The sequence below is a fragment of the Anoplophora glabripennis genome, unplaced genomic scaffold (genome assembly GCF_000390285.2).
Source record: "Anoplophora glabripennis isolate ALB-LARVAE unplaced genomic scaffold, Agla_2.0 scaffold5, whole genome shotgun sequence".
Lineage (NCBI taxonomy): Eukaryota > Metazoa > Arthropoda > Insecta > Coleoptera > Cerambycidae > Anoplophora > Anoplophora glabripennis.
The window spans coordinates 1,433,868-1,460,283 of NW_019416525.1; the positions used below are offsets into that span (position 1 = coordinate 1,433,868).

The 26,416-nt window shown below is 31.5% G+C and overlaps 4 protein-coding genes across 8 annotated transcripts; 1 reads left to right on the forward strand and 3 right to left on the reverse strand.

Moving 5' to 3' along the window:
* Nucleotides 1-24: 24 nt before the first annotated feature.
* Nucleotides 25-17,238, reverse strand: LOC108907473 (very low-density lipoprotein receptor). Its single transcript, XM_018711176.1, has 12 exons — nucleotides 16,950-17,238; nucleotides 14,850-14,978; nucleotides 6,253-6,375; nucleotides 5,673-5,795; nucleotides 5,386-5,615; nucleotides 4,816-5,332; nucleotides 3,890-4,764; nucleotides 3,637-3,835; nucleotides 3,389-3,466; nucleotides 3,045-3,157; nucleotides 2,828-2,986; nucleotides 25-1,162 (listed from the first exon to the last, which is right to left on the reverse strand). Exons 1-12 carry the CDS (start codon nucleotides 17,044-17,046, stop codon nucleotides 1,118-1,120), a joined length of 2,688 nt encoding a protein of 895 aa, XP_018566692.1. The 5' UTR covers nucleotides 17,047-17,238; the 3' UTR covers nucleotides 25-1,117.
* Nucleotides 17,239-18,692: 1,454 nt separating this feature from the next.
* On the reverse strand, nucleotides 18,693-21,228 carry LOC108907357 (protein shifted). 5 transcript variants are annotated; one of them, XM_018711006.2, is made up of 7 exons: nucleotides 21,134-21,228; nucleotides 20,595-20,771; nucleotides 20,158-20,544; nucleotides 19,824-20,027; nucleotides 19,677-19,772; nucleotides 19,405-19,611; nucleotides 18,693-19,349 (listed from the first exon to the last, which is right to left on the reverse strand). In XM_018711006.2, exons 2-7 carry the CDS (start codon nucleotides 20,728-20,730, stop codon nucleotides 19,339-19,341), a joined length of 1,041 nt encoding a protein of 346 aa, XP_018566522.1. In that variant the 5' UTR covers nucleotides 20,731-20,771; nucleotides 21,134-21,228; the 3' UTR covers nucleotides 18,693-19,338. The 5 variants fall into 5 exon arrangements, with proteins under 5 accessions (XP_018566522.1, XP_018566524.1, XP_018566523.1 ...); XM_018711008.2 differs by having other exon boundaries at nucleotides 20,595-20,740; nucleotides 21,134-21,167; XM_018711007.1 differs by lacking the exon at nucleotides 21,134-21,228 and adding an exon at nucleotides 21,014-21,125 and having other exon boundaries at nucleotides 20,595-20,740.
* Nucleotides 21,229-21,723: 495 nt separating this feature from the next.
* Nucleotides 21,724-23,291, forward strand: LOC108907388 (pleckstrin homology domain-containing family J member 1-like). Its single transcript, XM_018711051.2, has one exon. The coding sequence runs from the start codon at nucleotides 21,975-21,977 to the stop codon at nucleotides 22,620-22,622; it is 648 nt and encodes a 215-aa protein (XP_018566567.1). The 5' UTR covers nucleotides 21,724-21,974; the 3' UTR covers nucleotides 22,623-23,291.
* A 1,129-nt stretch (nucleotides 23,292-24,420) lies between these two features.
* Nucleotides 24,421-25,979, reverse strand: LOC108907341 (ubiquitin-like modifier-activating enzyme 5). The gene is made up of 4 exons (XM_018710984.2): nucleotides 25,783-25,979; nucleotides 25,397-25,729; nucleotides 25,157-25,343; nucleotides 24,421-25,107 (listed from the first exon to the last, which is right to left on the reverse strand). The coding sequence occupies exons 1-4, from the start codon at nucleotides 25,911-25,913 to the stop codon at nucleotides 24,595-24,597; spliced, it is 1,164 nt and encodes a 387-aa protein (XP_018566500.1). The 5' UTR covers nucleotides 25,914-25,979; the 3' UTR covers nucleotides 24,421-24,594.
* Nucleotides 25,980-26,416: the final 437 nt, after the last annotated feature.

Consider the following 26,416-nt stretch of genomic DNA (forward strand, 5'->3'; position numbering starts at 1 on the left):
ATTTATACATGTAATGCAATTCATATGCAAATAAAACAATCGAGATAAATATAAATAAAAAAAATCAATTTAAATAGTAAAAAATTAACACATCCTACAGTAGTAAATTAATTATAGATAAATAAATTAATCACAGAATTTCAGAGCTAGTCCTATGAAATTAATATCATATATTAATTTTAAATATACAATTTTTTACATTTTGATTTTCAGCAGAAAAAAAACATACAAAACTTCTCAACTATGTGATGTATTTGAATGACTAATAGAAGAATTTAATATTATAAACATTTTCTTTAAAAATTCAATATATATATATACAAATAACATTTAGGAACAAAATGTATACAGCATGTTCTGCTTTTAACACATTCAATTTTGTATCTTGGCAATGATTTTGATAAATTGGAAAATTAATAGTGGCATCACCTTAATATTAATATATAGTAAACCAGATTTATACTAAAATAGCTGAATAAACTAGAAACTTGACCACGACTACAAACTCTAAATAGATGAATAAAAAGTTCAAAGTGGAGCACACTGTATATCATAAAAACCATTTGGTACCAATTTACATAATCCTCTAAATTGCCAAAAAAATATATATACAACTAAAATTACTTAAAAAAAATCACCTCTTAGTACGATACATAACAACCCTTCGTTTTTAAGATACAGGTGATACAAACTCATATTTTTATGCAAAACCTAATAAAATATCACATTCCATTAGGAATTGCACTTTTTATATATCCACAAAAAAGTGGAAACTAGTTAATTTTAGCCAAAACACAGCTTTGAGCACTTACTACAATTTAACTTCTAGTTCAATATTTTCAAAAGTAACACATAATTTATTTTTATTTCTAGGAATTCTTTGGACATTTGACCATTCCTCCTATTATCTACGATTCATAATAAATTTTCAAAATTCTAGCCTCATAAACTGAACGGCAATGATGAGTATTTCCCAAAATTATGTTGTCATTGTGTCAGTCTTATCGGACGAAACTTGAGTTTTGAAAATTTATTTCTATTCGCAATTGGAAAATTGAGAACGAGTATTTTAGTCTTTTTTTAAACTTATTGAGCACTCTTGAAAATTGCTTCGATTTTAAACCGGGTCATTCGTATTGGCACTAGTTAAAGGCTGTTGTGCCTGAAAGAAAAAATAAATAAAATAGTATCCCAAATACCCTGATAAAAGCGTACTTTGCCACTTACAAACACAAAAAAGCAAGAACAATGTGTTATTATTAAAATAAGCAACTCAAACTAGAGAACTGATAACATATATTTTCAAATTGGAAGAAAGTTTGATTTGCAGTAGGAGAGTATAATATTAATTACTGGTATACATTCCAAACATGTCAAAAATAATTTAAAATATAGTTTTGGAATTATTTAAGAAAATATGTGGTCTGTTCCAAAAAGAGTTGAAATTTTTAGGAGTTGCTTATTTGTAACAGCTATAAAAAGAGTGAAGAAAAGGCAAATTTATTGATACATCCTAGGGTGAAGTAAAAAAAAAGTAAATGTAGGTGTGTACATTTTAAATAAATCTAAGAATGACTAAATTACTCACCAAGTAGGTATTTAAATTCATGACGCGTGAAACAAAAAAACAAAATACAAATGGTCGAAATTTGCATGATATAATGGAACTTTCTTAAAAAATGAGTTTGCACCACAAATTAACGAATAATTCTTTAATTAGCAACTGTGTAGTAATATAAAATTCAAAATAAACACTGTAAGGCATACATAACTACATTTTTAAAGTTTTTTCAGAATTAAGAAATTATAAATTCCTTACAGTGACTTTTTTTAGTTAAATAACGTTATATACAACAATAAGTAAGTACGACAATTTAAAGCACACATACAGTATTACACTACAAATATTTTTTAACGTTTAATAATACTCATAAGTTTCTAATATTATATGAGCTTATATTTAAGCTATTAAATTTGTTGGCACAGCATTTATTTTTTTTATAATAAATTGATTACAAAAATATCATTGCAATCCAATATGAAGCTAATACTGATGGACAGGAGTATGTTTATCTATTAGTAAAAATGTTCACTTTATCAAGTCTTTACAATTCGTAAAAATAATACTGAAAAATGAGATTAATCAAGAGACATCAAATCTAATTAACACATTTTTATCAACATACCAAAACTGCAGATAAATATCAAGTGACATCACAAAATGGGAAATTTGATTACGCTTTATTTACCACTAACAGAACTTTTCAAATATAAAATGTTTCTATAATGAAGTACAGAGCCTTCATTAGTTTTTAGAAGCCACGTGACCACCGAGATTGGGCAACCAACAATGCTGGCACTGGTAACGAAAGTTCCCTAAATCTTGGCGTCACCAATATTAATGGCTCATCTACACTGAACAATGACCAACCGTTATTATGTCCATGCTCCAATGCGACTGATTGGTTGAATAGAATCTCGTGAAAAATTACGCCAATCACAGCCGGTGAAACGGAATGTTGTGTTTTAATGTAATCTTGATCTTTGATGTTTTAATTTTACTGAAATTTAACTGCCAACGTGAAGGAAATAAAGTTACTGTTCCAAATAAAATTACTGGTCATGTGGCTTGTAATCATTTATGAAGGTGCTGTAGAAATAATATGGACTACTTTGCAGCATTGACATGTTCACAAAATAATACTTGGAAGCTATATTACAATTAAAAATGAGATCATTAGTATTAGTGAATATGTAAAAATCTTATGAAAATAATATGGACTAATTATCTTGAGGTTATGTTATAATCCAGAGTTAAAGCCCTTACCTCTTCGCCTACAGTACTTAAATATGGCCTCGTGGTGGGTTGAAATTGGTTTTTCTCTAAAGAGAACTGATCCTCGGTTGTTTTCCGATACACTGGGTTGTCGAAGTTCATTGAAGTCATATTACGATGCATCAGATGCCTGTACAACCAGTACACACCCTAGAAACAAAATGTATAATATGACTCTAGAATTCACAACTTTCTATTTTTGACTTACCGCAGCAATTACAGCAATTAATATCAAGGATACAACTATTGTAATTCCAGCTACTATGCCATTGTCCGATGACTCACTCATAGGAGTATTTGGATGAGATTTGTTTGTTGTGCCTAAAAAATAATTAAATGTAACAATCCACAATAACAAATTTAACAAAAAAGCTGGTGAAATATTATTTTTTAACTATACAAACGAAAACTGTTAGAAAGAAAGAATGCAAGAAGCGTAGAAGGGGAAAATCAAGCAGTGTAGTTAAAGAAGAATACTATGTACACGCTGGTCTGTGTAAGTCAAAACCATCACCATTAAAACAAACAAAAATCCTGGTGTTTTGTACTCACTGTCCTGCAAATTATCTATTTGCTCTGTGGCAATATCGGAAAAAGTCACAGAATATGGGGTACTTGTAGTTAAGCTTTCTGTCAAACAAATTAAATAAATACTTTAAATATAAACAAATAAAAATTAAAGTAGAATACACCATCCAACAAGTCATACATTAGCAGTTGAATCAATTCGGTTACGGTAAAACATACGATTCAAATATAACTTGTTGGTTGGGTTTTAGTAAAAAATTAATATATCTAACCATCTTGGACACAAGTCAGTCCGTCAGGCAACATTCGAAGAGTCTCAGGGCAGGCACAAGATATTTTCGGAGAGTCTATGTTGATCTGGGGTGCTGGTAAACAAAGATGCGAACAATGCCCATTGACCGCTTGGCAGTGATTTTCACCATCTGGCTGGCGGTACGGATGATAAACGTGGATCACCATAGGATTTTGAATCTAAAGGGAAATTATATTTATAAGGTATCTTCAAATTAGACAGTAAATTTTTACCATTTCAGTGGCTGTCACAGCTTGAACGTCTTTTCCAGTGAATTTATTCGCTTTGAATACCGCCGCTCGGTCCCAATCTGTCCAGTAAACCCAATCTTCGAAGGTGGTAATCGAGAAGGGGTGCCTTAATGAGTCCGGTGAGAAAAGTATAACTCTTCGATTTTTCCCGTTGTAATCACAAGCCGATATAATGTTTAATTTAGCGTCGACCCAGTAAACACGTTTCTTCACCAAATCCAAAGTTAATCCATTGGGCCATTTAACGTCGTAACTGACGATGGTTTGACGGTGCGATCCGTCCATTCCAGACCTTTCAATTTTAGGGTCACTTCCCCAATCGGTCCAAAACATCCACCCTTCCAACGGATTCAAAGCAAGTGCTCTCGGTTCTTCGAGCTCGTCTTTGATTAACACTTTCCTCATTTTGCCGTCAAAGTTCGCCAATTCGATGGTATTCTTCCCTGTATCGGTCCAGTAAATGTGGTTGTATATCCAATCGACAGCTAAACCATCAGACATAGTGATATCGTTAGTTATAACGACTTTCCTATCGTTTCCTTCATCGATAGGAGCTTTGTATATTTTTTTATCCGTTACGTCGCTCCAGAATATCATACCCGTACGGAAAACGAAGTCCAAAGCTGTCGCCGAGTTAGTTTCATTTACAATACTGGTCATTTCATGGTGATCTAACGATATTTTACGTATGTCTCTTCGCCTGGCGAATAACAAGGAAGCATGGCCTTCTATAGCTTTACATTTTGTTAAATCTCTCGGGTCTCTCATGTAACCACTTACACATTCGCATTTAAAACCTCCTTTGTCATTGATGCACAGCTGAGAGCAGCTACCGGGAATTTCGCATTCGTTTATATCTAAAGAGAAATTCTTATTACTAGGAAAATTTGAAAAATTCACCAACTTACCCTTGCAAGTTCTATTATTGATCAACTTATAACCGTGATTACAATCGCAATAGAAGGACGCTGGTGTGTCTATACACTTATGTGTACAACCTCCGTTGTTTTGAAGACATTCGTTTATCCCACATTTGTCTTTAGGTTCATCCTCCCAGTCTGGACAGTCTTGTCGACCGTCGCAAACTTGAGCAAATGAAATGCATTGACCGCCACCGCAATCGAACTGAGTTTTCGGGTCGCAGTTTGGGATAGGGGTGCCGCAGTCCTCTTCATCTGATCCATCTGGACAGTCGGCATGTCCTGAGCAATGTAAATGTCCCGAAATGCAAGATCTATCTTTGCATTGGAACTGATCAGCTCTACAAGTGATGTTTTGGCAGTTATCCGGCGCCTCATCGGATCCGTCTGGGCAATCTTTGGCACCGTCGCAAAGCCAACTTTTGTGTATACACGTGAGTTTGTCTGCACATTCATACTCTTCCGATAAACAAAAAGATACGCCTGTTCCAACTTTTGGACAACCCTAAATTTAAACGGGTGATCATTATTTGTTACACGCGAATGAAAGATACTCACTTGTTCATCCTTGCCATCTGCACAGTCTCGTTCACCGTCACACCTCCATTTATTGGCTATACAAATTTGTTCAGAGCACTGAAATTTGGTTTCGGCAGCACAGGTGACTGTCGGACAATGATCCCCTTCATCGGAGTTGTCCCCGCAGTCGTTGTCCAAGTCACAGACCCACCTCTTTTGGATACATTTTCCATTTTTGCACGTAAATTCGTCCGACCTGCAGGTTTCATCTGGAAAATAAATTGTTGGTCATTAGAGGGTAAAGCGAGCTTGAGGAAAAGTCTTACTGCACGATTTTTCGTCGCTTCCATCTGAGCAATCCGCATTGTCGTCGCACATCCACGTCAAAGGGACACATTCGCCTGGAGCCGATCGACATGTGAATTCATCTAATCCGCATTTCTTTTGTTCTGGAAAAGCGAGTCAAAATTGAATTTTCAATTGACAAAAAGTAAAGACTTGTACAAGTTACTAAAATCCAGTACTAAGAGCTATTTTAGAGGATAGTTTTAAAGTGGTCATATTTTAATAATGCAAAGTAAAAAATTAAAATAAGGGTTGCTAACTCTGCGATCTCGAGAAGGGTTGCAAAAATATGAGCAAAATGTTTTTTTTCATAATTAATTAATTGATCAAAATTAATTTTCTTTATAGTTAAACCTAATTAATGACCACTTTAATTTTGACCAGCGGCCAGAGCAAAACTAGTCACTTGCACCAATAAACGAGATTTACTGGACTGGCATCGTTACTACAATCAGTGCTGAAAATTAGTACTAAAATACATATTTGCACGAGGCAAGTACTAAAATCCAGTACTGGATTTTAGCACTTACCTTAGTAGTTCTGTCTTAACTAGTTACTTACTGCAGGTATGCTCATCTTCGTCGCTACCATCACTACAGTCTTTGTCGTTATCACATTGCCAATGCCCCGGTATACATTTACCACTTCCACATCGAAATTCATTTTTCCCACATGTAGAATTTCCTAAAAGTAAAAATAAAAGGTGCATGCACAGTAATTCAACTAAATGAAATGTTTGTTTAGGAAATTATTTTTTGGTTAATAAGCTGAAAACACCGTGTATTTATTTTAGTAACGACCTCGGAATTAACAACGAAAACAATTTTCATCTAAATACGCTAATCGTTTGACAAAAAACGATAATCTGTTTACGATTCTATTCTTCTTTGCAATACCAAATAACTCAATCATAAATTGCATAACAAATATTTATTAAATTACTTACATGCGTAGTTAGCTAATAAATAAGCTATTACTGTTATATTCTAAGTATATGTTTAATTTTGAATTCTCAGTTTTGTGTTTAAAGTATCAAATAATACATACAGTTAAAAAGACAAATTATCATTACTTATAAAGAGTATCATTCTTTTTATATAAATATTAATTTCCATTCCAATATGATACGTGAATCTTATGTCTACTCGTAAAAACAAAAACACTAATATATTTAAGTAAGTTGTTTGTCATCATTCGTTTAGTACACTTATCTTTTTATTAGTTCAAATTACCACATATTTATGCTCCATATTTTAAACTAAAGGTGCATGGATTGTTTAAGCCCTATATGTTGCCTCATAATTGCAAAGGTGGGGTAAAAATTAAGCATATTTCGGTTATCTGGCCGTTTCAATTTTAATTGAATTTAAACTATCTAAAGGAAATAGGAAACAGATATGTTGAAGGGTTATCATTATTATTAGTACATTTTATGAATCATTTAAGTGGAACTTTCACTAAACGAAATTATGGGAAATCGCAAATAAAAATGGACACTTACTAGTAATTTCTATCTAAATTACCAGTAATATTGTTTATATTTTTATGTTTGAGAGAGATAAAAAATGTGATGTATGAACAGTATTATTAATTAATCAATGAAAAAATGTCAGATCATCGGTTAACCTTTGAATCTTAATAAGAGTTTATTGTTACTCCTTTCCGTTTTCTGACCCTGTGCATATAAACTAATCTATTTCCCATATTTAAATTCGGATTGTTTTGATAAAATATTATTTATGTACAACTCAATTAATCCGGTAAATACATAAAAAAACTGGTAACTTTAGAATTTAAATTATTTAAAAATTCAGGTTTTTTTTTATAGAAATCGCTTCTATCTAAAAATAGTGGTGCAAGGTTGCATAGGCGACAGCAAATACAAAAATGCCACGAATACATTTAACCTAGGTCAGTACCAACGAGTTTGCTGACCAACTTACTACAGATTTTGCGGAACAAGTATTATTACTAGTACGTATATAAATATTTACTACAAAATAAATATGACACTTTCTATAATTTTGCTAAACAAACAAATGAAACAAAATTTAACTTGACAAAAAGCTACAAACTAAAATAAAATGCAAGGTTTAATTATAGTACAGTATGTATATGCCATTTTTAGAAATTCTATTGGATATACTTGCAATTATTATCAGTAGAGCATGAAACTTTAATCACTAAAGATTTATTTCTATGTGATTATTTCAGCAAAAACTATGCAAAACAGGCATGTGAAATGTTTTAATTAATAATGTAAATGCTTTGGCTCATTTTCTTCGTATAGTGACAAACTGGAATGTAATTTGCATTAATTGTAGAGTGCAGTTTGTTTCAATAAAAAAACGTTCGTATTCTATGAGACATATAATTAAAAATAATAATCAATGATAATTACGTTTTGTATGGTATTATTACGAAATATAATTGCGTTCAATATTGCAATTGATGTTTTATACCTACTTGATTAAACATTAAACCTTTAAAAAAAATGACGGATATATCTCGACTTCATTTTAGTATAACTAGAAGCGGGTAATTTTTGTAAAAATATAATATTACATCTGTAATCGAGATAATAAATAGTACTTGTTACTATTATAGACCTTAAGTATAAATTTTGAAATATGGTAAAGGTAGATATTTTTTTATCTAAAAGATAAAAATGTATTTAAAAAAATAATAACCTTTTGCATGGCAATGGAAATTAAAAAAATAACAGTACATAATTAGAATTCACGCTGACGCATTTCAAAGTGGTATAATAAAAAAGGCCCTGCAAAAAAGAAACAAAGATCTAGAAAGAGATGATTATTCAAATTAATGAACAACATAATATATGTACCCTTCCTTAGCTATTCAAATTAATAATAATCGCATTTAATTTGTTCTACCTCCATTCAAAGATCATTAAAATACATATATATGCGGTAATTTTCTAACTTTAAGGTGCTGTAAAATGACCAATGATAATTATTTAAATTCGTGCAAGTCTGACAAAAGCACTCTTAAGGCCGCATGTCACTGATCTATAATCGCCCTTTGTTGCAGTACGTTTTGGACCCGCTAGGCTGGACCAGCCTCAGTGAAATTCGGCCTTTAGGATTTCCTTGAATACTCAGCGATGCATAGGCTAATCTTAAGTTATCTACCCGCAGAACCTCGGTCGTCATCTGTCAGAGGTTCATCAATTGGAAATGTTTGACTTTCTTATCTCAGCTAAGGCCGTGCTTCCATAAATCTTTTATTTAAAAATTAAATTTACAGCAAACTTTCCCTGAATATAAAGCGCTCTAAATCGAGAATCGATACGGCGCTATTTTTTACATAAAACACAAGGTAATTTCCTTATCCAAACAAATTCTGTCACCATGTTACTCCGGTGATGTAAAAACAAAGACCTTTTACCCGATGAAAAGGAAACCATTCTAGGGGGCTTATCTTTATATGTATTTTCACTGCCAAGTTCACTCGTTATTATTTGTTATAGATTAGGGCAATATTGTGTCTTCTTCAGATCAATTGTTTATCAGCGCCACAATGGGGTTTTTATCGCAGCATTAAAAAACAATTCCATTTATACTTTTTTAATCAACAATATACGGGCCGAAATGAAAGAGAGTTTATCCATACGTCTAGCAGTTCATTCCAATGCCTAATTAAAAATTGATGACTTACAATATTTAAATAATAAAGTCCAACTATTATACATTTTTTACATTAAATGCGTCTCTTTGACGTTTGAATAAGTAATAATTGAAGCGTTATTTAATTATTTAATTCGACTAATTGTAAAACAAATGGTATTTTTATTTAAATGTTACTATTTTTAACATACCGTCAACACGTTGTTGACTATTTTAAATTAACAATTGAAAAGTATTGTATTTTCACAATATCATTTCACGTCATCTGCTTTAGCTGCGTTTATTGTAAATAAAGATTATTTATTCTTTTTAACAAACTTTCTATGCTGTGCTAGGTTATCTCGATTATCGTTATTACGTGGTTATTATTAAAATCTCGCTCAAACCAAAAAAATTTATATTTTAAGTGACCCTCTGTAACAACAACATATATTTGCACATATTTCAACTTACATATCAAAATTGTATATTTATTTTTAAATGCGTTTTGTGAAAATATCTGGTTTATCATACTGTACCATAACTCAAAAAGTTATAGCTTTTTTTTCCGTAAGATGGAGTTGGCCATAACTAAAACAAATGAAGTCCTAAACAGAGGTTGATACCATTGTTGTAGTAATTAGCTTTGGGAAAAAGTCGACAGGGTAAATAGAACATAGGCAAGTGTTTTAAAGGAACATTTCATTTTTTCTCAAGTTCTCCCAAATGTACTCAAACAACGCGCATTGTATCCGAAGTTTTTAATTAAAAATGCTAATCTTGCTCTGTTTGATTAATATTAAATATTAAACTTAATAATGCGACTTTCAGCGATGGGAATGTTTGTAGAACGTCTCTGATATTAAAATTAAATCCTGCCTTACGGGGAAAAAGGGATTCGCAATGATATAATCCAACTGAATGTGTGTGTGTGTGTGTGTGTATGCGTGGCTTTCAAAAGCAATGGTTTTTAATTTCAGGCGTATCCTGCTGAAAACTGTACAGAATCAAAATAATTATGCGTTTATATCATCAAAAATATGTGGGTTTATAAATTTTACAGATACGTTATTAACGTAATGTTGTTTAAGGTGCCTACATTTCATAAATTGTACCAACCTTCCAATGTGCCAATTTTAAAATGCGAATGTTACATGAAAAGTAGAAACAGTGGTTTTGTTGATTTGTGTTACAAACAAACAAATCATAGTGTTTGTTGTCGTTCTAAAAATAAATGTCGCAACTTAAACGCATTTTCTGTACAAACCATTGGCTAATCATTTGATTATAGAAAAAAACGCAGTACTGTCTTATCTTGGAAAAGATTTCCGTAATTAATATTTTATAGCAGCTATCTTGTTCTTGACCTAATTCTGTCGTTATCTAAAGGCTAATAATACGCGTTTGAAATTATATAGTTCGCAATAGATGTCAAACTTTGACCTAGACAGAGTTTCAAAGTTTTCACTAGCTTATCAGTCAATGTTTATGTAAAAATGTTACACATGCGACCTTGGTTGACATTATCCCGCGGAAGACTGTAAATCCAAATCAGTGTTAGAAAAACGAAAATATAAATTTTAGGGCTGATAAACGTATGTGGATGTGGAACATAACTCAAGGAATGAACTCCTTCAAAAGTAAAGCTTCCAATTTTTAGGAGGCCTGTGCCATATAAAGTTGGAAATAAAATATGAAAACAATAAATTCTGCCAGAACTCGAAGTTGTTCGGCCCAGCCTCCTAAATTCTGCATATATGGAGGAAGCTGGAACGCTTGGAGGCTTGAAATAAGTTTAGTTTTATTTTAAGATTTTTCTCAAGAAATGTGCCGGTTTTTATAGCGGTATGCAGGAGAAATCTAAGCCGATCGAACGGGGCTGAAACTTAAGGAAGTACGCGGAGAACAAGTTAATCTTTAAGAGATGTTCAGTGTTGTCGCAAAGCGTTTTAAATTTGTTTCTTTCAAATTCAAGAAACCTCAAAAAAATCTACACCGTATCATCTACCCTCATAAAACTATGACAAATATAAAAGAGTATCAGGAAGAATATCTCATCTACCTTATAGATTGCATCACTCTCTTAGTTGAACTCCAATATGCAATTTTTTTATTTATTCATTTCCTTTTTCTTACTAAAATTACAAGGAAGCGTAATGTACATCTTGTACTTTATTATTTTTTCTTTATTTCTATTTGCATCCCTTTGGAACTGTGCATTGCTAACTGGGATCGATATTTTTAACCATTGAAGGATATTAATTTAAACTTTTATTAAAATGCGTTCCTGAAAAATTTTTCAGACATATTTGAGTTTACAACACATACGTCTGGTCTATATTTAAAAATTTACATTTTTAAAATGTATTAATTTATTTTTTCCTACTAAAACTGCGAGGAAATAGTATAATATTCCCTTTTTATTGCTTTTTTTTAACTCTGAATTTTCTCATTACAATACATTTCAGGAAATTTCAGGGTTTCCAATACGCTATATGTCTGATATAACTGAATATATTTCAAAATACAGTTATTTTCAATGTATTCACTTAGCGAATTAATTACTAACGACTGGGATTTTACACAATGAAGAAAATGAGTACTTTATATATCTAATGTTGTTTAATGACAATATGTTTAAAATTATAAATTAGTTTTAACTTAAACTGGACATAATTATGCTGAACAATATCATATCAAATGCAAGGGTGGATACATACTAACACTTAGGTCTTTTATTTATATATAAAATTAAATATATTAAAAAAAATAATATTTTTTATGCTAATTCTAATAATCATATCGAATAAGAAAAATAAAATATAATATGGATTTGTAACTAACCTGGAGATGGTTCTGTATGAACGACACTAACGAGAAGCGTATGCATAAGCATAAGAGCCAAAATTTTAACCAAAAAGTCCATGCTGATCACTAACTCTTACGATGTGCACAAGAAAGCTGCTAACTAGATTTTGAGAATAAACGCGGATAATTCGCCTTTTTGATATTATTGTATTCTCTTAGCTGATAACATTATGACTTAAGCAAAGCACGCGTTCTGCTGAAAGTGGACTTAAATGTAGCGGGATGGACAGTACAACGGATGCATTTCACAGCCTAAGGCCCTTTACCGTCAATCTGATGTAACATTACAAGATATTTACCTGGCAGCTCGTACACAAAACGCACGTGGTTATTATAGATAATTAGCTGACCTGGGAAATTATTATCATTAATGGGAAGTCGATCTACGATATACCCTTTGTTGAGAAAAACCACGGCCTCGGTAACCGCAAATCTATATTTTCACCTGTTTGCAGTTGTTGCGTCAGCCTGAATGGCAAAAATTAAAGAAAAGGGTAAAATTACAATTTTCCCCTCCCGTTTTTATTAAAAAAAAAAATCTGGTATTTAGTTTATTTACCCCTCAAAACATCCATTTAAAATCCAATGTCTCAACATTAGTTCTAAAATGAATGGGTTATACTCTCCTTATGCATTAAAAAATTGACATCTCGTCTTAGTTTGTCAAAAATAGGGGGTCAAATAATACGTAATAGTAAGAGGCATACGTCAAAATTTCTGTACTACGTACTACTTAGGAAAGGGGGAAAAATGTACACAATCTTTGACGCAGTTTTTTAATTAAGTGGCGACCTACGACCTCTTATTAGAATTTCGAGATATATCGGAATGGATGAAAGCTCTTCCGAGGCGAGGGTCACTTAATCTTCTAACAATTAGTCTAAACTGTCCTAAAAATAAAAAAATTGCCCTATGTGTATAACAGAATATAAAACAAAACTATATACTTAAGAATTGGTTATCAAAAATGTTTTTTTTATTAATTAATCATACGTCTAATTAAATTTTAATAAATAACAATTAAGAAGTCGATGCTATTGAATCAAGTCATATTTCAGACTGATAACTGGTATTACAAAATAAAATGCTAAATAGCCAGCGGTGTTAGCCCCAGGGACAAAGAAAATCGGAATTCTGAAATTTATACAAAATTACCTACTTTTCACTTTTTTTTTTTATAAAGAATTAATTAAAATTAATTGGAAAATATAATAAACATATGTTTACAAACAGTATATTTACATAAATTGTAATAGTTACTTACTATACAAAATAAAATATATAACATAGTCCGATGATCTTTGACACTGACCCAAAAATAAAATACATGGGGTAAGAAGATAATTAAGTAATGTAAAATTTAGAAAAAAAAATCCAAAATGGTTAAAAATGTCTTTACTCAAGTAAATCCATTAGTAATTAAAATAAACATAATTTTTATATTTGGTTAATAAGACAATAGTAAGTTAATTTGGAATTTAGTAAAACCCCCGGTAGATAAATAAACAGAATAAAACGATGTCACTATCCATAAAATTACGCTGATGTAACTTGAGGAAGATGTTACATTTACAAAATTTTATGTGAACTTTTTAGTCTACTACGTTGCAACCATTTTCAAGAAGTAAACATGTGGGTCAGATTAGTCTAATTGAATTTAATTAAACATAGATAGATACCCTTGAAAACTGGAGCGAATGGAGGTTAATAAAACATTTGACATATTGTTTCGCATTTTCGAAAAGAAAAATGAACATCAGTCGAACAAAAGCAAATATACATAAAAAGTTAATAGTTACTTTTTATGGCAGTCGTAACTATCTCTAAACGCATCAGTTAGTATTCTAGTTAACATCTAAGTACATACTTGAAAATGAACTCGAAGTTTTTAATTCTTTGGAATTAATTTCAGGAAGCAAAGTTTTATAATATACAGGGAAATAAACGACAGTAATAATAATATTCCAGGGAAGTTGATAAAACTTTTAATAGTCTAGCGAACTTTTAATAATACTGTAAAAAAGACATAAATGGAGTGGACATTGCAAAGTACAGTGCCATTATTAAGTAACAAAAAATCAATACTGTGTACGGAACAGTTTCAAACTATTTTCCTGCTAAATTTGTGCTACATCTATTTGAAGATATTCCCTTGCTAGTAATTTATTTTTCTTACGAAAGAAAAGCCTATGAATTCGTATTTAGGTACTCAATTTCTCGAGTTTTTCGCTCAGTGGCGGAAAAAACATTGCCGTAGAAATAGTGAGGGGCATAGTTAAAGTTCCCTGGACCTAAAAAGTTTTTAATTTGTTTTTGCCAATTAAATGTATTAAATTATTAGTGTGGAGTTACGGAGGAGGCTGCGGACATCCCTCACTACTCTCTTTTGCGTATTGCAGTTCCGCCACCGTTCTGAAAAGACTGATTATAATTGATACTTGTGTCTGTGCTTTAAATAGCTGACCATTAAGAACCGACTGCAGAATTACTTGTTGCAGTTGCCCCTGTCGGAAATATATAAAAGGATCGTTATAACTTGTATCAATAATTTGTTAATGCTACCTACATCAAGTTGTATAATTGTAGTAATTGTACTTCGTCGCTGTTGTATACGCTTGTAATATACAGCGTGAACGAAAATTTGTGTAACAAAAAGCTTACTTGAGCATTCCTTTGGATCTTCATCGGAACCATCCGAGCAATCTTCTTCATTATCACACATAAACATTATTGGTATACATTCTTTATTGGCACAGGTAAACTGTCTAAAGGAACATCGCGAATGTTCTTCTGAAAAAAAATATATACATGTTATTCAGATCACAATTATGCCGTTTTCATAGTTAACCCTGACAGTAATTATAATTAGAACAATGCTTGTATACCACGGCTATATGCTTTTGATTGGAGGCGTTTTTATAAAATTTTTATTTACAGGTGAACTCTAAACAAACTTTTTTTTCGCGTTCGAATTTCATATTTAAAAGACAAATAAATTCAATACAATGGAAGACTTCAATTAAAATTAGATATGCTTTAACGATTAACTCATCAGATTCTAGTCATGATAACTTTTTCTGTAATAGAGCTGTGTTGTATTGTGAACGTAATATTTCAATTATGTGTTTTCATATAACTACGTTATAGAAATAAATTACCGACCTTTGGTCACAGAAACTTGGAAAAATATTTCTTTGACGCGAAAATGAATTATTTTTAAATCTGTGACAAGCTAAATTTTCAGTGTTTATGTATGTACTCATTAAAATATGTTGCGTGGGAAGTTTTATAATTTCGTGGTTATTTAACAAAATTATATATACGTCGATGTGCAAAACTTGTTAATTATGGCCACAACGATGATAAACAGCTAAACAACTTTAAAGAAAATTTAGCATAAAATGTTTGAGTTTGGGAAGTATATTCACTTCGAAAGAATGTTATGCATCTATTACGTATTAAAGTCCATTGATGCATTTGGCAATATGTATGTATATAGAGATATACCTAGTGAAATCTGAAATCGTTCTCAGTACACATCCGTAGCTATTATAGACCGAACGCATTTTATAATTGACTAGTTAACTAAATCGGTTCGGTTTAATTTGGGCAACTTAAAAATAAACAGAAAACGTAACACTGTAAATAAATTGTTATTCACATGACCTTATTTTTCAAGACTTTGGTTAATAAGAGGCATCATTCCTTTACACCAAAAAATAATAAAATAATTTTTGCATATACAATGAACATTTGTTAATTTAATTTAAAGAATATTTGGAAGATATTTTAGGCTTTCCCTAAATTGTTATCATTTAACTACTAAAAAATTAATGACGTTATATTAATTTTCATCTTTTAGAGTATTGGAAAATATAGCCGCAGCAACTATTTCGTTTTTGTAACAGACCTATCTTCAACTATCATTTATTAAGAAAGTCCATTTTGTTTTGATTACATTCATTAATAAAACATATTACGTATCGTTTTTCAAAAACCAATTTACATATAGGTACAAAAATAATAGAAAGGTGGAACATGAGCTTTGATTAGAGGTCATGAATAAAATAGTGTGAAATGAAAATAAATGTCAATCATACCTCTAATTTAATATAATTGGATATATAGAACATTATATAGTATCATGAATCATGATCGTATGATGTTTGGTCAATCATCTTGAATGAAGCTCAGATTAAAATGTCATTATAATTGTTTAAAGGTATGTTTTACCTTTTCTTGTACAAAGTACCTGACGGAATAAATAAGCATTGCTTTATATGTGCATATTTATCATTTTAATTAAATATATTAATTTATAGAAATATGTTAATCGATTTTACCTATGATGCTGACAAACAATTGTTAACTGGTGAATAGAAAATAAATAACGAGAAACTGCCAGAATCTTGTTTACCTTTTATACTTTTTCACATAGATGTTCCAAAAAATTTTTATAATTAAAAATGATTTTTAAATGGCACTACGTATAAAAATAATTATTATAAATTTGAGTAGTCCCAGAAAAAAAGTACTGTATAATTCATTAAAAGGATTCGAGGTATTTGTGATAAATGCACCTATAACATCACCTGATTTGACGTTGTTAGATACTACCTATGAAAAGTAAACAAATGAGTTAGCGTGCCATATTCCAATTTTTTTTCTTTTAAATAAACGCGCTTTAGTCATGAAAATGAAAATTGGTTTGCAGGGTGTTGTCGATGAGAAATATACAGTCGGGGTAGCTTTGAAACTTACCCTGTTTCACGTTTAATTCTGAGTTTCCATTCGCACACACACAAAAACATAACAAGATATTAAAGATAACTAAAACCATATACGATCGGGATAGCATTTTTTAAAGAAGAAGTTAATTCGCACGTGTTTTAAGACATAACCAATTTTTACGTTCACTGACTAGTTATTTCTTTGCAGACAATAGTCTGCTCGGTATTCTAGCGAAGGCCCACCTTCATCGGTAAAAGAATTATTGCCGGATTAAGCATGCGCAGGTCCGCCCCTGAGAAATTTGGTCCCGACTCCCGAGCTCTAGCTACAGCGGGACAATTTAAAGGTGTTTTATCAAATAAACTTTATCTCTGCCTTCAGGTTGTGACGTTAGCCAGTAGCTAATTCTGCGGTGCGGTTTTTCTAATAATACGCGATGCCTACCCAGTGGCCAAAAAAATCTTGACGTTTCAAAAATTTTTACCTACGCAAATCGTATTCAATTTCGACAGCCGCATACTGTTAATTCTGTTACCCTATGACCCTAAATTTATGCGTTTAATTCCTGTCACAGAGCAGCGGTTAGAATACAATTAATTTTAATTTGTTATGGAACTAAAGGCTGATCGCGATCAAAGATATGTCGTTAAATCTTACCACTAATAAAGATATGAAATTAGCAAAGTTCTTATTAAATAAAAGTTCTAATGTCTATGTAACAATAACTTACATGATACAGCTTTAAAAAACTAAGGAAGTAATTTTTACAATGCAATTTTGTGTCAGATGAACTTCTATTCTGTTTTATATTTTTATATGAACACCTTATGGTGGCCCAAAAAAAAAAAACGAATATATTTTTTTCGTGTCTATTGTGAAAATATGTTAGTTTATCATGTTTTAAGAGCCTCCTCAAAAAATCAGCTCAAAAAAAATTTTTCAGAAGTCGCTCAAGATTTTTAAAAATTTCCAGTTTTCAAAAATTGAATTTTTTTTCTCGTTATTTTATCATTTTCTAGGTTGAAAAAAATCTCGATTGTGAAAATTTCAAATCGACATTTAAATTTCTAACGGTCACTCATAATTATTTTAACTTTCAAAGTAGTATACCTATATTTTTAAGCGACCTCTAACAATAAATATCAACGAACTAATTTTTTTTTAATGAATTTGATGAACAAAAGAATAGAAATAAATCACGACACTTAAATTTTAAAAAATTAAAAAATTATAAATATTTGATACTCACAGTGCAGTAGTAAATGCCTCGAGAAATTTTTTAAGTGTCTCGTGATTTATTTCTATTCTTTTGTTTATCAAATTCAATAAAAAAAAATATTAGTTCGTTGATAGTTATTGTTAGAGGTCGCTCGAAAACATTTTAGATACACTACTTTGAAAGTTAAAATAGTTATGAGTGAAATTAAAATATCGATTTGAAATTTTCAGAATCGCGATTTTTTCAACCTAGAAAATGATAAAATAACGAAAAAAAAAATCTATTTCTGATGATTTTGGAAATTTTTAAAAACTTTGAGCAACCTCTAAAGAAGTTTTTTTGAGCTGATTTTTTGAGGGGGCTATTAAAATATGATAAACTAACATATTTTCACAAGACACCAAAAAAAAAATTAGTTTTTTTTGGGCCACCCTAGAACAACTGAATACTAAAATATTATTTAAATAAAGGCTATAGATATATAAAATATTATTTTTAACGCGTACTTATTAAGAAGATCAGTTTAATTTAAATAAATAAAAATAAAACAACAATTACATACACATATTTATTAAAAACTGTTATAAAAATAGCTTTAAGTATGTTATCACACATTTATCTATAAAAATATAAGGTTTATCTGTGATTATAAACACTGTCTAGTATATACATATCTTAGATCTATATGCATTTCCTTACCTTTTTAAAAAAAAAAACAAAAATATTTCATAAACATGGGCGTAGCCAGTGGGGGGCCACACCCTCCCCCCTAATTGTTGCTGCATGCTGCAAGTTTCAAAAAGTGTATATGTTTTGAAAATTTATATCAGTAGGTCACTGATTGCGTGGCGTGGCCGTTTTTTAGAATCAAACGAAAAAGTGTTTATGATTTGAAGTTCGTGAGCTTTTTTTTTATTACAACCCTGGGCCCACCCGTAGTAAAAATCCTAGCTACGCCCATGTCACAAATTATATATTTTCTATAAGACATCGCAGGTATGTATATATTTAATACTCTGTATAACCACTAATAGAAAAACTTATTAAATATTAATAGAAAAATATTTTGGCACAAAATATATGTAAAAATCCTTAATAGTAATAGGAAACAAAAAATAGCTGTTAGTTAAAATATACAACACTGAGATAAAATACTATGAGAATAAGTAAAGTTGCAGCTTCCTTAGAATAGGCCAAGTCTTAAATAATTACTGAAAAAAAAACAGTATCAACAATCCGCAAATTGCTTGATAAAAAAGAGCTTACAGTTATGGCACAGTCTCCCATAATACCCAGGATCACAGACACAAGCTTTGTCAACGCAAGTCCCATGTTTGCAGGGAAGTTGACAGTTGCTTCGATGGGTTTTGGCTCTTCCAATCTCACAGTGGTCACCACGAAAACCTCTTGGACATCTGCATTTGTTCACTGCCTTACATTTGCCGTTATTCAAACAAGGGATAACGCACCTTGCTAAAAAACCAAATCAAAATAAATACAAGGCGAACTAAACAAAAATAAAATTTTTTTAAACTTACAGTATTCACAATGAGGCCCGTAATACCCTTTTGAACATTCGCAAGTGTCTTTTTGGATACATTTTCCCCCATTTAAACACTTTTCGCTGCATATTCCTAAACATATAATTTTGTAATAGATTACATTTTTATTTATATTATTTTTACCTCCTTCACAGTGCCGGCCTTGAAAACCAGGGGGACAGCTACAGATTCCAGGAGATGTGCAATTGCCCCCATTCATGCATTGCGGATAACACAGCGCTGTTCTACAATACTGCCCCATGTAACCTTCAGGACACTGACAAATTTTCTCATGATTGCACCACCCCTGATTGGCACATTTTTTATCACATTCCGGATCTGGACCTTCAATAATGGAAGTCGGATAACAAAACAGGTATGCTTATTCCTTTTTAAGTATAATGGTAAATGAAAAATTTCAACTATCAAACCCATACAACTACTGAAAATATTACAAATAAAACATAAAATGTCTTACTTCTTTGGGAGCACTCCTTTTTCAACTTCAGTCTCAGGGGAGTACCGTTCAATGGTTTACCTTTTCGGCTCTCTATAAGTAAACCTATTCCGAATTTTGCAATACCTGAACTGTTACCTAGACATGGTAAATGAATACTGAATTCTTTTGGTCGTTTAGGAACACGGCCCTTTGTACGTATCGATATCACGGGTGCCTCTAGTATACTCTCATCATATGACTGTAAACGGTCAAAATTGTAATAATACTTCTTTGTCCCTGCCTTCCAAGTGAAATTCACGTAGCCAACTTCAGAAGGTATAACTGGTAAATACTTTTCGAAATTAGGGTCTAATATGTACTGCATTACTGTGCCATTTGCTATAGCATAAATTTCCATAGACATGCCTTAAAAACTCTATTTTATATTTGTTTAAGTTATACATTTATACACGTACCACTGAACATTTTGACTTGTTTTTGATCAATCCACAGCGCCAAGTCCCCATTATTTCTGGGATCATTGCGAGTTAATACGGTGACCAAGATCGATATAAAAATAATTAAAATATAATTCCACATGACAGACGTCATCCCATAAACTCTTAAAAAATTATTTTATAGTTATGATGGTGCTAAATACAGAAATATTGTAATTAGTGAGAAGAAATATCGGCATAATACAGCATAATAGTAATTGAAACTATAAATTTTAAATATGTTGGTATTAAAAAATTTAAAAGTTCAATTATTCTTGAAATATCAACACTTAAAATAAATAGGCATCGCAACAATTTAATACTACAACAATTAAACAAGAAAATCTGTAATTTAAACTTTCTGAGGAAAAGATCAAGCATTTTAACCTAAAACTTACATTTTGCAAGTCAGTTATATTACACTGTACTGTATCAATTCATGTATTTTTTCAAGTATAAAACTTAGTTAATAGAAAAACATTGATACATTCTAAACAAGCTATTATTAGTATATTTACCTATAATTGTTTACATTTTACAACTACCTGTCACAAAAACATTTGAATTGAATACAAATAGAATTGATATTAATAGATTTTCGGTTGAAAACGGATACACGATCGCACCACACCGAACAGATTGGAAGGGATAGGAGGATTAGAAAGAACAAAGACAGACTTCTTTTTATCTGCGCAAAGGCTGTTGTTTTCTGCGATTGGGTGGCTTAAGTGGGGAAAATACTATTTTAAAGCAAACTACACTTGTACTAGTATAATTTAACTGAGCTGTTTAAGGTTTAAGTGTTCAACAACAAAATAGAGTAGTGGTTGTGGGTGGAGGACTGGGGAATTGGTAGGATGCGCAATATATGTCTTATCTATCTCTTCTTACATCTATGAACCACTCTTTCTAAATTAGAGCAGTTCTCAATTGATGATTGCATCTAAGTTAATTACAATATGTTTTACGGCATGTAAATTGAGCAAATAACCTTTAGCTATTGTTAACGAATTCGTAAATTAAATTTCAAGCATATTGAACCAATTAATAAGCTGTTAACCCAATGAACGTGGGGTTTAAACTGACCAAATGCATATTATTGAAGACGAAGAAGAACTCGATTTAGAGGAAGAAGAAGAAATCTATTAAAAAGGTTATGATCTTACAACCCCACCAGTAGTATAAAATTTTAGCAGTCTTAGGTTTGCCCAATTAATTTTCATGAGAAATAATAATGTATCATTTTATCTAAAAATAAAATTTGACTGGGGAATACCTACAGTTATTTTTAGTTCAGTTTTAGAGCAATTTCTTGGTTCTGTTTGTTTATGAGTGTCTAGTGTTGTAAATAATTTAATCATGAGATATAACGACAAAGAATTGGTGAAAATTGGGGAGAGTAAACCAGATTTGGAAGGAGTTCTACATCACATGAAGCCACAAGGAAATGACTGGTCTGATTGGTATCAAAGACCATCGTTTAAAGAACGTAATTTCAAACTGATATCCAATTTATTGTTTTACTATAGAATAACTGAGCAGGAACCTCTGGGTGTACTAGTGATAGAAAATGCTCAAATAGCTTATGAAAGGCCGCACAAAGGAATTCCATTTGCTTTTTCTATAACGTTTAAAGTTAACGATAGGTTTCGTGATGAGGAATCGAAACATATATTTTCGTGCCGTTGTGATTCCGATGTAAGCAAGTGGGTAGCAGCTTTAAAAATGGCTTCTTATGAATTTTGGAGGTCACAATACGTGATATTGAAAACGAAGATTAGTATGAAAACTGGTAAAGACCCTGTGTTAGAGTATATGAAGAGTAAAAACTGTACAAGTATAAGTGAGAAACGTTCGGAAGTTAAAAAGACAAAGACCAAAGAGACAAAATCTACTTTTTACAGCCATGTGGAATCGACCACTTATTATGAAAGTACGTATTCTTCTAAAAAAATGGTTTCTTCTAATGAAAATCATATCACTGTAGAGAATTTGATCAAATTATAATATTCATCTTAATTATGGTTTTTTCATTAAGCAAATTATTTTAATTTATTTTTGCCTTAAGATCTCTTATTCAATTGCAGTTTTTATTTAGTATTTATTTTCTAGCTCAAAATAAAATCAAATGGTTTTGTATAAAATAATATTTTCACTGATATATTGATTTGTGCAATAATATATACTTTCATTCATTTAGCTAAATGAAACTGATAACTGTTTTATCTCAAGTAGTAAAAGCTAGAACGCACCACAATCTGTATAGAACATTTTTATGTATGCTTTTAAATGTAAAAACTATTTGTAGGTATTATGTTTATTTAGGTAATTGTTTAGTGATAGCTATACCAAATTAATTAGCATTGTTCATGTTCATTTCACACTATAAATTGCAACTACAATGGGACAAGTAAATTACATAAACTACTTTCTAGTGGTGAAAATTCTGTTCATTTGGTTGACCAAGTCAGCTGCTATGCTTTGCTCTCTTTGTACGGTACATATATATTTGTATCTTATTTTTTATAAAATATATAGAAAAATATTTTTCAATGTAGAACGAAATTTTTCAAGATTTTTATATATCCTTGTAGTAGTTTATGACCTTAAGTATTATACAGGGTGTCCCGAAATTCATGCAACAAAATTTGGTCACAGATTCTTAAGACAAATTTAGGGGACCCGAATTTTTTATTTTTCCCAAGTGGCCCCCTCTGAAATCCGCCCCTAAGAATAATCTTTTTTTATATCTCGGAACCCTGTTGTACGGGAAACACTAAATTTGGTACACAGGGGTTTTATGACATGTGGAATCTGATGGTGCCACGTTTTTTGGCGGGGAACTCCATTAAGACAATTTTCCGTGGGCCCCCTTGTGGGAGCCAAAAAAATTTGGTCGGATATTTAAATTTTTTAAAAATTATCAGTCCACCAGAAAGCCATTAAATTTAGAAACTTTTTGTCTCTACACTTTTCTCGTAAAACGCAATGTTTTCGAGAAAAATGTCAAAATGTGATCGAATGCATATCGTGATTCGCCATTTTCCTCAAAAACATTGCGTTTTACGAAACAAATATCAAGAGACAAAAAGGTTTCTAAATTCAATGGCTTTCTAGTTAATTAATAATTAAAAAAAAAAAACAAATTTGCGACCAGATTTTTCTGGTTATAAAGACAAGGGTGGACACGAAAAAGTGTCTTAAGGAGGTTCCCCGCCAAAAAACATAGCACCATCAGATTCCATATGTCATAACACCCCTGTGTACCAAATTTAGTGATTCTCGTACAATATGGTTTTGAGATATAAAAAAGACTTCTTAGGGGCAGATTTCAGGGGGCCGTAACTCCGAAAGAGGGGGCCAGTTGACAAAAATAAAAAATACGGGTCCCCTAAATATGTCTTACAAATCTTTGACCAAATTTTGTTGCATGAATTTCGGGACACCCTGTATGTAATAGAAAGTAAAGTATATTCTAGTCAATATATATATTGTAGTGATCAGATTTTCGATTCCTAATTTTTCAGTGTGATGCCTTATTTCTATCTATATAATTATGTCTGTAAAATCATAGCTATTAATCTAGATTGTTGTTAAGATTGTATACTTAGCTATTTTTGTAAGTACCAATAAATTGTACAATCATACACCCATTTTTTATTATTCATATTTAGTTTAAATAAATATAAACTTCCGAGGACCAAATATTTTTATATCCACCACTATTTAGGTACTACAAATTAATTAAAAAATATAATTCACATATAAAATTTATATTATAGAAAAAAATATCTTACAAACGGGTTATAATTTAATAAATTACCAAAGTATAAAAATTTCTGCATGAATGAAAATATTTAAATGCATTTCTCCCACAAGATCAACCTTAAAATAATAACAAAAAAATTAGATAGAACTACGTTACAACATCAAATATATAAGACCGTCTCATAATAACAAACTTACTAAAGGGGAATGTTTAAATAGATTTCATTTGCGCCATTAATTCATCTAAGCTGATATTCGTTGAAGTGGCTTCCTGGCACTCCTCCACCACTGAATCTTGATCTGGCAGTGTGTATGCTAACGTGACGCCTTTAGCGACTTGTACTGCACCTTTATCATCATCCACACTTTCATCTACCAAACTAATACCCCATTCATTATCTTCATGCAAGGGCCCTTCATCTTCTTTTGCTTCAACAGCTATTTCAGGTTTCGGTTTCAACGCGTATTGCTTCTGCCGCAACCGACAGTTGGTATCTTCACAATTCGGATTAGGTTTCAATTTCATAGTAGGGAAAAAATCATTTAATGCATTGTAGCCCAAATAATTAGTTACTTGTCCAAACTGAAGGAGATATTTTAAAGAGTTTTGAACAAGGAATCCTGCTACAATGCCCATCGTTGTTGGCAAGCTTGCCGCACATACTCCGTCACGTTTCAGTGTTTTTTCATCAATATTCGACGCAACAATTAATGGAGGCGCACACTAAAATTTAACACATAAATACTGTTTTTTAAGGATTATTGGTACTTACTGCAAAGCAAGCAGATTCCCCAGGGATTATAAATTGAATATGTCCCGATACAGCATTTTCTGATACTCCGGATTCAAACCAGGTCAAGTTAAACTCGTTGCAAGCTGTATTTATAGCAAATCTTGCTTCAAAATTGTCTACACAGCTTAGAACCAAGTCTACAGCCTCATTAGTTAAGCTGCTAGTCCTAGAAAATAAACACATAGGATATATTTTTTTAATTTAACAATTTTTACTAACGTTAAAACCTTGGTAAAGTTGTCAAAGTTCTCTACGGTAGTTATATTATAATTGTATGTATGGATGTCTACATCTGGATTGATGTTTCTTAATGTTTCTGCGGCTGCATCTACTTTGCTTAACCCCGATTGATGCGGTTGAAAAAAGAGCCTGTTCATGTTAGCTAGTTCCACCTTGTCGTAATCAAATAAAATCAATCTGCCTATACCACATCTCGTCAGCATTTCTGCTGTTACACTTCCAACTCCACCGATACCCACTACGGCTACTGTAAATTCTCTGATACGTTCATAATTGTTCACAATACCCATACGCTTCAGTGCCATCAAACGACTGAAAAATTACATTCTACTTATAGGTAAAATTCATATATCTTTCTTAATTACCTGTAAGGATTAGAATCGACGACTTCCGATGACATGGTTTCAATTTTTCCCCTAACATTTTTCAACTTAAGATTAGCCAGTTGTGATTCTAAATCTTTAATTTTTGCTTGAAGTTCCTGTACGTTACTCATTTTTGATAGATATTAACCATATGTTTGATGACTTTGATGACACGTAAACGTCAAATTTGACATTAAGAAATGAAACAGCCGAAAGAACTCGTTTTAAAGATCGGAAGGAAGTTCATCCTTCCAAAAACTTTATTTGGAAACTATAGCTGTCTTTATCTAATGCAATTTCATTGGATTACAATCGACGAAATTGCAAATTGAACCAATGGATTTATACGGATTGAAAATAGACATGGTGCCTAGACTGCCTAGTTGTATCTGCAGTGCAGTGAGTGCAGTGTAGTATACGGTAGTGCCAACCATAACAAGTGAAATGTAACGAAGTGCCGACACTGCCAACTTAACTTCAGAAGCGCTCATTTTCAAAAATAAATAGAAAATAAAAAATATTTATTGGTATAACTTCACTAGAATTATAGAAAGTGTGTCACATTTTTTTCTGTGTTCATATGTATATAAATACCTATATTATGAGATTATAGAATTAAAAAAGAGGCATGTTT